The 16,881-nt window shown below is 43.4% G+C and overlaps 1 protein-coding gene across 1 annotated transcript in view; it reads left to right on the top strand.

Annotated features, from left to right (window-relative positions):
- The first annotated feature begins 11,180 nt into the window (after positions 1 to 11,180).
- LOC124619815 (protein ATP6V1FNB-like) overlaps positions 11,181 to 16,881 on the top strand; it is a 54,859-nt gene continuing 49,158 nt past the window's right edge. Inside the window, exon 1 of the mRNA XM_047146411.1 lies at positions 11,181 to 11,266. Within this exon, the coding sequence (XP_047002367.1) occupies positions 11,224 to 11,266 (43 nt within the window). The 5' untranslated portion in view covers positions 11,181 to 11,223. The remainder of the gene's footprint in view (positions 11,267 to 16,881) is intronic.

Here is a 16,881-nt window from a genome sequence, read left to right as displayed (position 1 = left end):
AGTCACTCAGCCAGTCGCCTAGACCGCATTTATGTCTCACGAGCTCTAGCGCCGGGAGTATTGGACGCCGAACGTTGGCCGCTTGCCTTCTCTGATCATAGCGCTTTCATATGCACACTCACTCTACAACAGCAGCGGATATGGCGCAGCCGAGGACCCTGGAAGCTGAATGTGGCACATCTTCAAACCCCGGAATGCCGTCAGATTATCGCCAACACATGGCTGGATTGCGAAAGTCGCATTTCCCCGATACCCTTCGACTCTAGCTAGCATGGTGGGTGGACTGTGCAAAACCAGCGTTTCGGCGTGTGCTAACACAATTCGGAAAAGATATCGCAGCTTGGCATCGTCACACATTGGACTTTTATTACACGATGCTCCGCGAACTCGCCAGCCAACCACCATCTCCAAACCGACAAATGGAAAGCCGCCGAATTAAAGGTAAAATATTGTCTCTTACGAGGAAACGTTTGGAGGGGGTCGTTGTGCGATTGCGACGTCAAGACCGAGCGGAAGGAGAAAACCCATCTATGCATCACATCGTGCTCGACAGCTGCCGACGCCGACAGCAGCTGATCACGGACCTCTTATTGCTAAGTGGTAGGGTCGTAATGACTCAGGCGGCGGTTACAAAAGCCTTTGCAGATCACTATCGCCAGTTTTACGACGAGGTGAATACAGAGGACGAGGAAGCGGACGATCACGACATACTGCAGCACGTGTCGCACACCCTCGACAATGCAGCAGCGGCGACACTGTTAGGTGGAATTACACGGGACGACATCGAGGACGCGCTTAACAAGGGAGCACTCAACAAATCTCCCGGGCCAGACGGACTGCCGCTCGAGTTTTATCGGACTTTCCGCGATCTAATGATGCCCCGATGGATTATCATGTACCAAGAACTGATCACCCCCGGTTCCCACGTGCCACCTGCATTCGTGGAAGGTCTCCTTATACCGATACACAAGCCATCCAGAGGTCGGACCGTCGAGGACTACAGGCCAATTACAATGCTCAACTCGGACTATAAAATCTTCGCCCGCCTACTCGCCAGCCGCATAAAGAAGGTTCTGCCCCTACTCCTCTCAATGGAGCAAACGACACAGGGCGGAGTGACCAACATGCAAATGGCAACCAGCGAATGCAGGGATTTAATAGCCATCGCCACATCCTGTCGCCTTCGAGCTGCTCTGATCTCCACTGATTTCGACCACACCCTCGACAGAGTTCACCACAAGTTCCTTCTGTCCGTTATGGCCCTCATGGGCTTCCCGCCTGACTTTCTCGACATCTTTCAGCGCCTTTTCCGTGGAGCTGCATCCCGTGTACTGGTGAATGGACGGATTGCGGGTCCCTTTCCGATCCGACGGTCAGCTCTCCAAGAATGCCCACTCTCCATGATCCTTTACGCGATCGCACTCGAACCACTTGTCGGAGGGTTGAAAAACAGGCTCTCGGGCATGTCATTGAGGGATCACACCTTTCACTGCAGGATATATGCTGATGACCTTCTATTACTTGTCCGATCTGCTGACGAGGTACGCTCGGTGATACAATGGATCAATCGCTATGGATTGGTAGCGGGCAGCCTCATGAATGTGGCCAAGTCGGCAGCAATGCCCATTGGGAGAGGTCTACAGGAGGACGCTTTAGCCCCACTCCCACTAGTTAACAAGATCCGGTTCTTGGGCATAAAATTTACACAGGATGTGCGCCGCACCGCTGCCATGAACTATGCACGATTACTACAGGCAATACGCACAGAAGTTCGCCGGAACTTACTTCGACGGATGGACCTCCTACAGCATGTGGAATACCTCAACCTTCACGTGGCGACTAAGATGATCCACATGGCCCAGGTCCTACCGATATCGACAGCGATGGCACACAGACTGCAAGCAGCGTTTGGATATTACCTTACCGCCGCACACCTATTCAAAGTCCGCTACGAAACACTCACCCTCCCTCCGCGTGATGGCGGACTGGGACTTATAAATGTACGAGCGAGAGCTACAGCGTTATACTTGTGCACAATGATGAAATTGTGGACCCACAAAGATGCTTCCCTTACGGGACGTCTGTTAGAGGAATTGCTGCCGGCGTCTCTTCTGCCACGTGTCACGGTTGCGCACATTACGCCCTCACTCTCGCACCTCTCGGCATCTATTCTTGAGTATAGTTACGTGCATCCAGACCTTCCCAACACTCGCACTCCCAAGGCGAGAGAAGTTTACAGACTGCTGCTAAGGTCCATCCCTCGCAATGTGATTGAGAGAAAGAGCCCTATGACCCTATGGCCTGCAGTGTGGAGAGCGGTCTAGAAGCCGTTCCTCCCCACGCGGGTACGAGCCGCGTGGTACCAGGTGGTGAACGGGAAGGTTGTAACACGACAAAGGCTGCACGCTATTGGGATGACGGATTCCCCCCTTTGCCCACGTTGCCACTTCGTGGCTACTGACGAACACCGTTTAACATGCGGATCGGCGTTAGAGGTATGGCTGCTAGTGCAGAAGATCCTCGCCTGCTACCTACGTATCGCGCCTCGCACAATTGAGCCACGGCTCCTCCTTTGTCCAGAGGATACTTATTTCCCACCTGCGAAAACTCACGCTCTCACATGGTTTAAAGGCATGTCCATATACTACCTCTTTCGAGATGATGAGAAGATGGTGCTTGATTATTGGCAATTTCTCCAGGACAGTCATAGCACACTTGAGTGTACACCCCGATACCGACAACTATTTGCGAACTATTTGCGCAGTGTATTTGATAACCCCCCTCACAGTTGGGGAGTACCGGGCAGAGGATGACCGCCTTCATGGGGCTCCACACGCTGCGAAATGTTGTGCCAAATTGGAACATGGAATCTGTACGCAGATGGGCCATGCACATGGAATGGCGTGCGGGAGTTGGTTACATTTTTCTTTCTTTATTATCTATCATCACACTATTCATTTCAAATTCTATTTCTTTAGGTTAGAAGGAACTCTTGTTCTGTTGTTGCTACGGATGTACATTCTAATTGTCGTAACTGAAAGACGCCTTTTCCATATATTAAAAAAAAAGGTTGGCAGAGAAAATAATTTACAATTTAAAAAAAATTTTTAAAACGAAAAAAAAGTGTTTAGCGCGCGGGAATGCGATACCAAAAGGCACAGGTTTGCGCATGGCGGGATGCAAAAAAAAATTTATTTTTCGTCCTCATATATGGAACACGTTCTGAAACATTGTTATTCGTGTAAGTTAAGATTTTTCTGCAATATTCGTTATTACTTACATGTAAGAGCGCACTTTCTCAGTAATGATTTCTGTGTGTTTAAAATACGAAATATGAAATTGTCGGAGATGAAATAATTCACCATTTTTTCCGAATATGTAGCGATTTCCGAGTATACGGTTAGACAGGAATCTAAGAGCACCACTTAAATTACTGGGAATGTAACTAGCGGCAGTCATCTTCATAATCTTGCTTGTCACAAGTATTTATCTGCGATCGAATCCTCAACCACAGTAGACAGAGATGAAAGATCTCTGCCGTAATATTTTTAGACTGTAGAACCATATACGAAACATTTTCGTTCATGAGATACATGTTATAAACTTCGACGAACTGCGGGAGCTCTCGAAAATGCGTTTTTTTTTTTTCAATTTTTGTTTTCAAGACCCAAATCGTTGACGCATCATATAGCGAAGTGGGCTACTTAATCATTTGGAGCTCTAGGAGCGTGTTGTAACCACATTCTGTTCGTCTTCTTATTCTTTGGAACTCTCAGAATCAATTTTTCGAGTGTTTTTATAGATGTATTAGAACAATGTGGTACTACACACTATTCCTAACTCATTTTCCGAAACGTAAAATCGAAAACACGATGTCAGTGTGAATGAGAATAAGATGACATAATGCGGTATTTACGACAATCTGCAGAACACAGTCAAATACGCTATCTTTATAAGGCATGCATGTAAACATGCGGTCAGAGAAACTGTAAAATTTTTTATGCATTTCAGCTGAAAATCATGGAAATGGATATACTGCGCCTGATACTGTTAAGGAGGAGGCAAGGGCGATGAAGGCGGGCACGTCAGCTCGATGGAATGCGGCGTCATGCGTTATGGCAACGTAAACGCAATTTTCGGTACTTGGAAGAATAGCGCGCCTGTGTCGTCTGCTAGCCGCTTTGTGTTCGTGGCGCTGTGCGCGCTGCAGTGCGCATGCGCGGGTCTGCGACCGCTTGCTTTTGATTGACTTGCGCTACACGAACCGACAACAGCGCTTCGGTTCTCTAGACCCGAACGGTATCGCTGCCGAAATGCATATTGAATAATGCAGAGACTCTAACTCGAGTACTAGACCGTTCGGCGCTCTTGAGTACCGAAACGATCGGCGCAATGGCGGAAAGATACAAAATGGTCACCCAGTAGAGAAGCAGTAACAGCAGAATGGTTCGACCAGGAGAGCTCAGTTACTCAAAAGCGGGCGACGCCTGAGTAACAAATTCATCAGGAACATTTCTCCCCTTCTAAAACAAGAAACAACCACAAACAAACCAAGACCAGGCAGACCTCATGTACTGACGGACAGAGACCGTCGAGCATCACGGAAGGTGGTTGTAAGAAATCGCATGAAACTAGCAGAAGCAATCACTCGTGAGTTCCATAGTGCTACCAGCAGCCCAGTTAACACAATGATTGCGCATAGAGTGGAGTAGAGTGGTCGAACAGCTCCTCATAACCCACACACTTCCGTAGTCTATATTAAACGATGCTCAAAATGGTGTCAAGAGCGACGCTACTGAACTGTGGATTACTGCGAACGAGTCATTTGGAGAGATTAATCACGCTGTACTTCGTGGCAATCCAATGGAAGGGTTTGGGTTTAGCAAATCTATGGAGATCGTTACCTGCCATTATGTGTAGAGCCAATAATGAAGTACGGAGGAGGTGGTGTTAGGGTATATGGATATTTTTCGTGGTTTGGTTGTGGCCCCCTTATGGCGCTGAAGAAAACACCAAATGCAGGAGGATACGAACACGTTTCACAACATCGTGTACTGCGTACAGTAGAGGAACAGTTCAGAGGACATTATGGTTTTATCAGCATGGCAACACAGCATCTGCGAGGCTATGCTTTGTGGACTATAGCATTCCTAACATGGACTGACCTGTCCAGAGCTCCGTCGTGAAGCCAATGGAACATCTTTGGCATCAGTTACAATGTCGACCTTAATCCAGACTGCAGCATCCAACATCACTATCAACTCATGTTTCGGTTCTTGAGGTAGAATGGGCTGCCAATTACTGCACAGAAATTCAGTCATCTCGCTGAAAGTGTCCCCAGCAGAGTTCAGGCTGTCATGTAGGCGAACAGTGGTCACTCAGTTTCTTACTGTCCACTAATAGCTGCCCAGATATTTTTCTACAAACAGCGTATACGAGATCTGTTCAGAAAATTCCGGAACTTTCTCCACAGAATTTGTTCACCTTACCTTTTACTTACGCGCGACGGCCTTGCCGCAGTGGTTACACTGGTTCCCGTGAGATCACCGAAGTTAAGCGCTGTCGGGCATGGTCGGCACTTGAATGGGTGACCATCCGGGCCTCCGTGCGTTGTTGCCATTTTTCAGGGTGCACTCAGCCTCGTGATGCCAATTGAGGAGCTACTCGACCGAATAGTAGCGGCCTCGGTCAAGAGTACCATCATAATGACCGGGAGAGCGGTGTACTGACCCCACGCCACTCCTATCCGCATCCTCCATGGAGGATGACACGGCGGTCGGATGGTCCCGGAAGGCCACTCATGGCCTGAAGACGGAGTCCTTTTTTTTTTTACCTTTTACATATTGTGCACGGTCTCCTTCGAAATACTCTCCTCCATAATTGATACGCCGCTCCCAATGCGCGTTTCCACTTATGGAAGCAATCTTGGTACGCCTCTTGCTGAATCGCGCGAAGTGCCATCTGCGAATTTTCTTTTATCTAGTCTATCGTTGGAAATCTTCGTCCTTCCAACGGGGTTTTCAACTCTGGAAAAAAAAGTCCACAGGGGCCACATCGGGAGGGTACGAAGAATGAGGCACCACAGTGATTTCGTTTTTTGTGCAACTAGTACGCTCCAACAGGGATGACTGTGCGGGTGCGTTATCGTGATACAAGAGCCACGAATTGTCTCGCCACATTTCAGTTCGCTCTCACATTTTCTCACAGGCGACACAACACATCCCAATAGTACCATCGATTAACAGTTTGTCACTGTGGCATGAATTCATGATGAACTAATCCTTCAAAGTTAAAGAAAGCTATCAGCATGGCTTTGACATTTGACCTGTCCTTGAAACGTCCCCTTTGAACAATTATACATGACTGTGCTTAAACTGACACACAATATTCTTAGCGCAACGCAATCTGACTTTCAAAAATCCCTACACAATAATGGCCCTGACTAACATTAACCTATACCTTTCACAAATCACTTACCTCACAAAAATCTTCGTTACTCAAACTACTGCAATACAGCGAGCGCCACTACTGCCAGCTAAATAAAAGATTCAAACTACGGAAGGCACTAGCTACTGATAGGCATAGTTAGCAAATGAAAGATTTTGATAGAGAACAAACACTGTATTTACCTTAATAGTCATAATATATATAGCAGTTCATGACATCCAGTCTTACAAATTTCAAAATTCCGCCGTCTCTCTCCCCACACCCACCACTGCTGGCGGCTCACCTCCAACTGCGCAACACTACGCACTGTTAACATCCAGCTGCCCAACACTACAATGGCAGACAACAATGCAAACTAGCCACAGACTGCACACAGCACAGCCAGTAGCGTTACCAATATAAAAATCTAAACAGCCTACTTACAACCTGACGAGCTTTTTTGGTCTTGGTCAATCTTTCTCGACCCATTCTAAAGATTTAAGATTGAACCTTGGTCTCAACGTCATAACTGTGGACCCGCATCTCATTCTCTTAAGGAATATCTCGTTCTCACAGCCCTTCACAGATTGCGAGGCGAAGATCTTTCTGGTGTTGACTCACGATCCGTGGGACGAACTTGGCGACAACACAATGCATTCCAAGACGCTGTGTCAGGATTTCATGACATGATCCAACTGAAATGTTACATTCTTCTGCACTCTCTCGGACAGTCAGTCTTCGATTGATCCGCACCATTTCGTTGATGTCCCCGACACGAACCTCGTCAGTAAATGTCGAAGGGCACCCTTATCGACGGTCATCTTTAACATACGTCTGGCCATTTGTAAACCGTGTGAACCATTCGTAACACCGAGTATGGCTTAAGCACCCTCAACGTGGGCTTCCTGCATCGTTTGGTGTGTCTCTGTAAAGGTATTCTTGAGTTTCACACAAAATTTAATACAGACGCGTTGCTTCTTTACTCTTGCCATCTAGAAATTCGCAAACTTTGCAACACAACGTTCTACTCAATGCAGCACTGAGCAATAACTAACGGACATACGACAATGAAACTTTCGGTAGTTACACATTGAACACAGGCGTGTGCAGGGATGTCAACCGTATTTCGCTCCAACACAGCATTGGCGCGATACTACGAATGTTCCGCAGTTTTTTTGAACAAACCTCGTGCGTGCAAATTTGTACCGTTCTAGAATTTACTTAGCAAATGCTGAAATTTCATTTGAACTAAATCCTGTTGCTAATTTCAGCTCCCGAGAGAAATGTATACAGTTAAATTAGAATCCTTGGAAGTTTCAACGATGCTATACGACGGTTCCTTAAGCTGATACCGTAAATCATCTTGCTATTCCTTTCCTAAGGGGGGAGACTTAATCTCCCCTGTGTTCGTACTTTAAAAAGATGCAATAGTAATTCAAAACAAAAATATAAACAACTTTCTACTAAGAGCACTAAATGTGCGAAGACATCAGTTTTGTAGCCCGCGCCGCCGCACCATGAGTATTGGGGTGTCTGCCTGCTTGAGACTCGACTGCCCTCAGTCTCTGCCTATCTTCCCTTACCTGGCTGTGTGCGCCTGTGCGTCCTCGGCTCCCCTCCACTTCCCCTCTTCCACGAGGGGCGGTGCGCTGCACTTGCTAGCAGGTATCGAGACTAGTCTCTGCCGCTTCTATGCTGGCTTTTAACACGGAAGTGAACAGTCGCGCGGTTTGTGTTCATAGCCATTCTTGTGTGATTTTAGTGCATGTTTTCGGATGTCGCCAAAATGAGTGAGCGAGCAACTGAATACCTTATAGAATTTTTTTAAAACGCCTTTTTCTACATTAACGTACCGTAGGAAAAAAGTGCGAATTGAAGGACAAACGACCTACTCCTATACTCAGTGTTGTTTTAAGTGAAGCCAAACAAAAACTCACTTTTCAGAGAGCCTGGTACGAAAAGTATACTTGGCTGACTGCGAGTGCAGTTAATAACAGTTTATATTGTTATATATGTCTTCTGTTTGGTGGTGAAAAGGAATGGTGCAATAGGGCATTTGTACAATAAAGAAGTTTGACAGGAAAGCAAGCACCAAACCATCAGATATCAAAACGTTTCCTGCAGAACAAAGAATCATTTCAGTTATTGGGCAAAAGTAGAATTGAGCACGCCCTTTCTGAAGCCGCTCGTCTGACACCAATAAAGTCAACGAAAAAGTTGCATCCAACAGGAGAGTATTGGCTTGTACTATTCAGGCAATTGTATTTCTTTGTAAACAAGAACTAGCCTTTCGCGGCCATCGAGAAGATGAATCCTCTAAAAAAAAAAAAAATCTATGGTCATCAGTCCCCTAGAACTTAGAACTACTTAAACCTAACTAACCTAAGGACATCACACAACACCCAGTCATCACGAGGCAGAGAAAATCCCTGACCCCGCCGGGAACCGAACCCGGTAACCCGGGCGTGGGAAGCGAGAACGCTACCGCACGACCACGAGCTGCGGACATGAATCCTCCACCTACAATGGTAACTATATGGAAATGTTGGATTTACTAACTCAAGGAGAGCAGTTAATCCAAGACCATTTGTCATCATCTTCAACCTTTAAAGGATGTTCTCCAGATGTATAGAATGCTGTAATAGAAATGACAACTCTGGCAGTTAATGAGAAAATAAGATCCAAAATTCAGAACTACAATTTGATTTCGATTCAAGCTGATGAAATATTAGACGTGTCATGCAAGAATAAAAAAAAAAATGGTTCAAATGGCTCTGAGCACTATGGGACTTAACATCAGAGGTCATCAGTCCCCTAGAACTTAGAACTACTTAAACCTAACTAACCTAAGGACATCACACACATCCATGCCCGAGGCAGGATTCGAACCTGCGACCGTAGCAGCCGCGCGGTTCCGGACTGCGCGCCTAGAACCGCGAGACCACCGCGGCCGGCCGCAAGAGTCAAATGAGTATAATATTCAGATACTGTATTGCAGACAAAATTGAGGAAAGATTCGTTGAATTTTACGATGTTTCTAGAGATAAAATTACTGAAGGTTTGTCAAACATTATTCATGCAGTATTGAAAGAATGGAATGTGGAAAGAAAAGTGGTTAGTCAAACATATGATAGCGCTTCAGTACTGGCGGGCAGAGAAAGAGGACTACAACAATTGGTGAAACAGTTCTGTCCCTATGCGCTGTTTATTAATTGTTATGCACACCAACTGAATTTGGTACTGTTACGTGCCTCCAAAATCATACGACAAGTACGCATGTTTGTAAGTGATTTTACTGCATTCCATTCGGTTTTCAGCAAATCATCAAAACGAACTGTATTGCTAACTGAGAAAGGATTTAAACTGCCACGTGTAAGCAACACCCGCTGGAACTTACATTCCAGGGCAGTTTCAACAATAGCTAGTCATTTCTCAGAACTATATATAGTGTTTTTAATTATACAATTGATGATACAGACTCTCAGTGGAACCCAGAATCTTTGAGCTGTGCTGTGAGAATGAAACGACGGATGGATGAGCCTACGTTTGTCTACTTGCTTTGTTTCTACTGAGGGTGCTTTGTTTATGTTGTTCATTTCTTTAATGTTCTTCAGTCAAAATCTCTCAGTATAACTGCTTGCCACGACGAAATAAGAACTGTTTTGAGTAACTTACGACAATTAAGAACGGAAACATTCATTGATGAATGCATTAAATGCAGTTTGTGTTTGAATGGCAACTTATCATTCCGTGACAATCAAAAGACACCTCTCAGGGCACTAACTTACGAGATACTGGATTTGCAAATTGTTCAGATGGAAAGAAGATTTCAAGAATTTCCCCAAATTCAGTTTGTGAACTTTTGAACGAAAAGTGTTTCCCGAACTGTCAAAAAGAATTCCCAAAGTTGCAACTGCTTCACTTATTAGAACAGTACCCTTTATTCAAACAAGAACAACTTGAAAATGCACTGTGTAACATATACGTTGATGTGAAAAAAAAACACTTATGTCCAAGAATCCTCTTAAAGCACATTGTCAAGAATGATTTAGACTCTGTTTATGAAGAAACAACGAAGTTTCTGCGTTTGGTTTTGACCCTACCCGCAACTACAGCAAGCAGTGAACGAAGCATGAGTACTCTTAAACGAGTGAAGAATTGTTTAAGGAATTCAATGTCCAACACTCGGCTGTCGTGTTTGAGCACGTTAGTAATAGAAAAGACACTACTTGGAGAGCTATCCAGTGATTAGATCTTTGTAGACCGAGTTATAGACTCATTCGTGGAAAGAAAAGGCGCATTGCGCTTATGTACAAGAAAATATAAGTGCTTCTTCTCTTGCTGCTGGAGTTCTACAAATTTGTCATCGTTTCTTGAACAAATTAGTTATTATTATTATTAGTGGCGGCGGTAGTGGTAGCAGTAGTAGTAGTAATAGTAGATGTTGTTTTATTTCATGCATTTTGTTTCATTGGTTTAAATTGTTGTTTATTGTACTATTTTGTCTCCCTATAATAAATGTAGTCTCCCCAACCTTTGCAGCCACGCTACACCACTGCTTTCCTTACCTAATAAAATGCTTTAGATGTGATGCCACATAAAAAAAATGACTACACAAATTCCCTCTGCTGAAAGCTCTATCCCCGTTTCAGCTGAGCGACGAACGTACTTGTAAGAACTTGGTCACAGTGGATGAACAAATCTTAATAGCTTTGTTTCTTTCAGATAGAGACCTACCTGGTGCCTCAGAAACTTCCTCCACTCCCAAGCACCGACCCTCGCTGCACACTGCATACCATGCGGCCAATTCCAGAAGACCAGGAGAAATTATTATACACAGGTAACGACTCGGCTGTGGTGGGACTAGTTTCCCTGTCCTAGTAAGCAACTGAGAAACTAGAAATATCAATAAGTGTTGCTAGCATTCCATTCTCTCTATTGCAGCCTTGTTTGCAGTGAATGATTTCAGAGACAATATTCATATTAAGTAACCGGTTTTTGCCGTGCGTGACCAACTTCAGATCGCCTTCATGAACAACATAATTCGGTGGAGAGTGTCGCTACAGCGCACTGCATTGTGACTGCGATAGATAGCATAGCGACGATAGCAAAGATCAAGAAGGGAACAGCATTTGAAATGTCGTGTTAAGACTAATGCTCGAAAATTAGATCGGTAGACCAGATCATTAATAAGAGGTACTGAATCGACTCGGAGAGAAAAGTTGTTTACAGCACAACTAGGCTAAATGAAGGGATCGGTTGATAGGCCACCACCTAAGGCATCGAGGAATTGAGTAGGGCCCCATTAATTCGAGCCCCGGTATTTCGAAGTTCCGTGTAATTCGAGCTGGATTTTAAGAAAATCAAAATTTTACATAAAACTAGAGTAAAAACCTGTTTTCACACGTTGTCCGCATATACGTTTTACGCACTTTCGAATGTACCACATTTTGAAGTTTCTTTCAATTTTCCGTGTAAAATACCGGTAAAACTGTCCCACTTACGGTTTTCGTTCACAGTGAGTAGAAATAACCTTGGCCTCAGATATCTGATGCATTTCTATTACAGATGGATACGTTCCGTTAGGTTTCGATGGTTGCACTTGCTCTTTCTTTGACGATCCAACAGTGGGACCGCCTGACAATCAATTGTAACATCCATATTGTTACCACGTTTTTGTGACTACTCAGCAACAGTGGTCTTTAAAATCAGTACGCCCAACTAACAATACAGTACACCCTTGCTGTACGTGTATGTCTGTTGGTTGTGTACTGTATTGCAGTTGTGTACTAACATCTGTATTGTAATGAGCCCACCTGTACGTGTATGTCTGTTGGTTGCGTACTAACATCTGTATTGTAATGAGACCACATGTGTCACGTTAATTTTAAAGAGTTGAATGTATGTTGTTGTTGTGGTGTTCAGTCCTGAGACTGGTTTGATGCAGCTCTCCATGCTACTCTATCCTATGCAAGCTTCTTCATCTCCCAGTACCTACTGCAGCCTACATCCTTTTGAATCTGCTTAGTGTATTCATCCCTTGGTCTCCCTCTACGATTTTTACCCTCCACGCTGCCCTCCAATGCTAAATTTGTGATCACTTGATGCCTCAGAACGTGTCCTACCAACCGGTCCCTTCTTCTTGTCAAGTTGTGCCACAAAAACCTCCCCAACCCTTTCAATACCTCCTCATTAGTTATGTGATCTACCCATCTAATCTTGAGCATTCTTCTGTAGCACCACACTTCGAAAGCTTCTATTCTCTTCTTGTCCAAACTATTTATCGTCCATGTTTCACTGCCATACATGCCTACACTCCATACAAATACTTTCAGAAACGACTTCCTGACACTTAAATCTATAATCGATGTTAACAAATATCTCTTCTTCAGAAGCGCTTTCCTTGCCATTGCCAGTCTACATTTTATATCCTCTCTACTTCGACCATCATCAGTTATTTTGCTCCCCAAGTAGCAAAACTCCCTTACTACTTTAAGTGCCTCATTTCCTAATCTAATTCCCTCGGCATCACCCGACTTAATTCGACTACATTCCGTTATCCTCGTTTTGATTTTGTTGATGTTCATCTTGTATCCTCCTTCCGTTCAACTGCTCTTCCAAGTATGTATGTACAGTGTACTATTCATGTGTAACTAGGTGTTTCTTAATGTTTTAATTTATACATTACAATGAGTGGCTGGAGTAAGAGGAAATTTGTGCCGTTGAATGTGAAACTGGAGGTTATGGAAACACTAGACAAAGGAGAAACATTAAAAAAAACTTGCTGCTGAGTATGGAGTCGGTGAATTGACAGTTAGAGATTGGCGAAGAAACAGAGACAAAACTGATCTTCGCGATCTGTACGCAGAGAATCCATATGGGAAACACGTGGAACAGTGCAGCTGACCTTGACTTGCTTGTTCAAACCTCTCCGTTTGTTTGCCTCTTATGAGAGAGTCCTTCACAGAGAAGTCGCTGCAAGCACTGATTGACCTGCTAGACGATAGGTTGGCAACGTGACAACGTCGTTTAGCAGACGTCTGACCTACTTCCCCTACGCACAGTGTAATGTCATGCTGCGCCATGTACAAACGAATCATACTTGCTTCTGCAGATTAGGGAGAAGTAAAATAGGAAGCACACAACATTTCTTTTACAAATTACAAAGAGTTGCAAAGAGTACTAAAAATGATGATACAGAAAATGTGGAAACAATTTCTTTGTTATCTTGCATTTCCAAAACCATAGAAACGATCATGAAAAAAAAACGAATGTAGTACCTAGACAAATACAACTTTCTCTGCAATTAACAAATCGGTTTGAGGCCCACAAGAGGTACACAGTCAACTACAGTACAGTTTACCTGAAGTTGTACTCGAAGCACCAGACAAGGGCGTGAACGCAACAGGCGTTTATTTATAACTGGAGATGGGTCGAACTCGTTCCTTCCCGTGAACTACTTCATTCATTTCACTCTTTGCCGTGAAGCATTCAAATGAAGTAGTTCCTTCACCAAGTACGGAAGCCTGGCGAAGTTGCCCAGTTCGCCGCTCAGCCGCGGCTACGCTCGCTTCGCCTCGCTCGTACAATAAAGATTCGTAATACTTAATAATTTTACCAACAGATGGCCGAACTATGCAGTAACGTGCACGCAACGTTTCACGCTCTTACAGCTTCTGAGTCAACTTACATAGAGCATGGTCGAAGGGGACAAAAGGAAAGATAAACAGAGAAGCCTGTCACATACAATTTAATCTTGCTCGAAATTTTCTCATGAAGCGCCCAAAAAAGTCTTTATTTGCCAAATGAAACATTATTTGTTGTATTCATGGACTGAAAACTAGGGCTACCAACGAAATGCAGTCCAATCTTATGTTCCTTTTAAAATTTAATCCGAAATAGAATGAATGTGTTTACCACTGTCACAAAGTCTATATACCTACGTTAGGTAATTATTCATAAGTTTTCCTGTAGATTTAATTTTTGTTGAGAATAATAACCCTCCAGATTCAAAACGTAAACTGTCACCTGTAGTCATTGGTACGATTTCAGGTTAGATCCCTCTTTCAGTGTTACTAACAAACCTTTTATTTTCATGTTGGCTGTGCGTGATCACACAGCCAGCCTCTTCGTTTGTATCTTTAATATTCATTTGTCTGCAAGCGCTGCCAACGGTAGGTTACCCTAGACGCGAAGTATAACTGCACAAATAGCCATGGGTAATGAATGATGCCAGCATTGCAGGAAGCAGCTGACGCTGCCTTCCCCTCGCCCCTCACCTCCACAACCCCTCCTAAACCTATCGTTCCCCACAAACACCGCGCTATTCGTCGACAGGCAGTAGAGGGAGGACTGAAGAGAAGGGAGGATGAGTGACGTAGCGCCGATGTAGTGGGAGAGGGAGAGGGGAAGACAGTGAGTGGACTAGAAAATAGTGTGGAGTGTGCTATCTGTGAAGAGTTTGAAGTACCAGTTCATTGAAATTGAGTGGTTAGTTCACACTTCACTGGAGTGAAGCGTTCATTTGAACGACTCATTCACTAGCTCCCCATCACTATTTATAACTGTCAAAGGTATTTGATGCAGTTGACCACAGTATTTTATTACGCAAGTTAGAACTATTATGGACAAGGGATATGGTAAAGAACTAGCTTGTCATACTTGGAAAACCAGGTGCAAAGAATTGAAATCTCATATGTTTCTAAAAGACTAGTAGTAAAACACTTGTCAGATCCGAAACATATTTAATATAGGCGTCCCCCAGGGAAGTTTATTGCCGCAATCCTCTTCCTTATGCATGTAAATGATTTTTCACAGATTGTCAGGCACGGAGAAAATATGCTATTTGCTGATGACAGCACCGTAGTTGTTACAAACGAAAATTTAACACAGTTAACAGAAAAATCCAATGAAGCTCTTAGAGACGCCTACAACTGGTCATTAAAGAACGGAGTAACTTAAAACGTGAAAAAGACAAATTGTATAAACTTCCGACTAAATAAAAAACCCAATTATACTACACTGAAAATAAACAACGATATACTAGATTGTGTAACTGATAGCAAATTCTTGGGGTTGAATGTAGACTGTCAATTGAACGGACAGAACAGGTGAGGATTCTGGCAAAGAGGCTATCCTCAGCATGTTATGCCCTGAGAATCCTTGAGCCACAATGCAATACTTCATGCCTCATAGCAGCCTATTTCGGATATATGCCTTCAATCCCCAGTTATGGGGTAATTTATTGGTGAATAAGTGCTGGGAACATCAGACTATTTTTAAGATACAGAGAAGAGCTGTATTAAAAATAACGAACAATAGTAACAGGGCATACTGTATAGAATTATTCAAAAATCTATAAATTCTGGTTCTGTGTGAATACATTTATCACAACATAATGTAAATAAGAAAAAAATCTTAATCTATTCACCAAAAACAGCACAATGCGATACCATGGAATCAAATCCAGACACTGTTTACATCTAAAGAGATGAAATAAGTCAAAAACTCAAAATGGTGTATTATACCATGGAATAAAATTGTACAACAGACTGCCACAAAAAAGTAAACATGTAAATATTCCCCACACCCGTAACCAAAGGCTATATTTAGTAAATAATAGCTATTACACTGTAAATGAATATTTAAAATAACTAGAGATAATAACCTAACTTTCATGAACACTGTACAACCTAAAAATGTATGACATGATTACGAAAGTAGGACTAAGTTTAAGAGCTATAAATACTGTAAAAGACACGTTCATTTTAATAAGAAACATTGTACAAACATTTGACGACACCCATACAAAGTATGTTGCTCTACAAATGAATAAATAAATGAATCAATCAATAAACGATTAATTGCAGTTGCCACTGCAGAGATTATTCTTCACATCAACTTCCTGTGGTATGATCATCTGGACAGCCCTAATGAAAGGTGTTGCTAAGTCGATTTCCAATTTAGGCTCATGTAAAGTAGAACATACACACCACGTTGCGCTCATTTCTCTAAAAAAGATACTTAACTTGCCTACAAGTGAGACAGAGACATTGACTATGTGCTTATGTTGTTGCTGTGGCTCCAAATTGGCTTTCACGAGTGCTTGTCTCCCATATGACACATAATTTCCCCCTTATTTACTACGAAGTGAACATAAGGGATGAAACTTATGCAAATTCCCATTCCAAATTATGGTGGAAAATTCTGGTGTAGTTCAGAATATGATGCAACCCGTCAGGTCTGACCCTCATGTCAATCAATGTAGCTGCTGTGCAGTCCATCAGTCACATGTTTTTCCGACTACTCACAATCGATTACTTAAGAACTATGTAACAATTAAGTGTTAGGTATTCTGAGTACATTTTGTTATGAGATGACTGTAATTCCATTTCCTGTCAAGGCTTACCTGTGATCATAATTGCAAAAATTGTACTCGTCTGATTATATTGTAGT

Source organism: Schistocerca americana, chromosome 6 (genome assembly GCF_021461395.2).
Source record: "Schistocerca americana isolate TAMUIC-IGC-003095 chromosome 6, iqSchAmer2.1, whole genome shotgun sequence".
Lineage (NCBI taxonomy): Eukaryota > Metazoa > Arthropoda > Insecta > Orthoptera > Acrididae > Schistocerca > Schistocerca americana.
The sequence above is the reverse complement of the archived record's forward strand: the minus strand, read 5'-3'. Positions and strand labels throughout refer to the sequence as shown.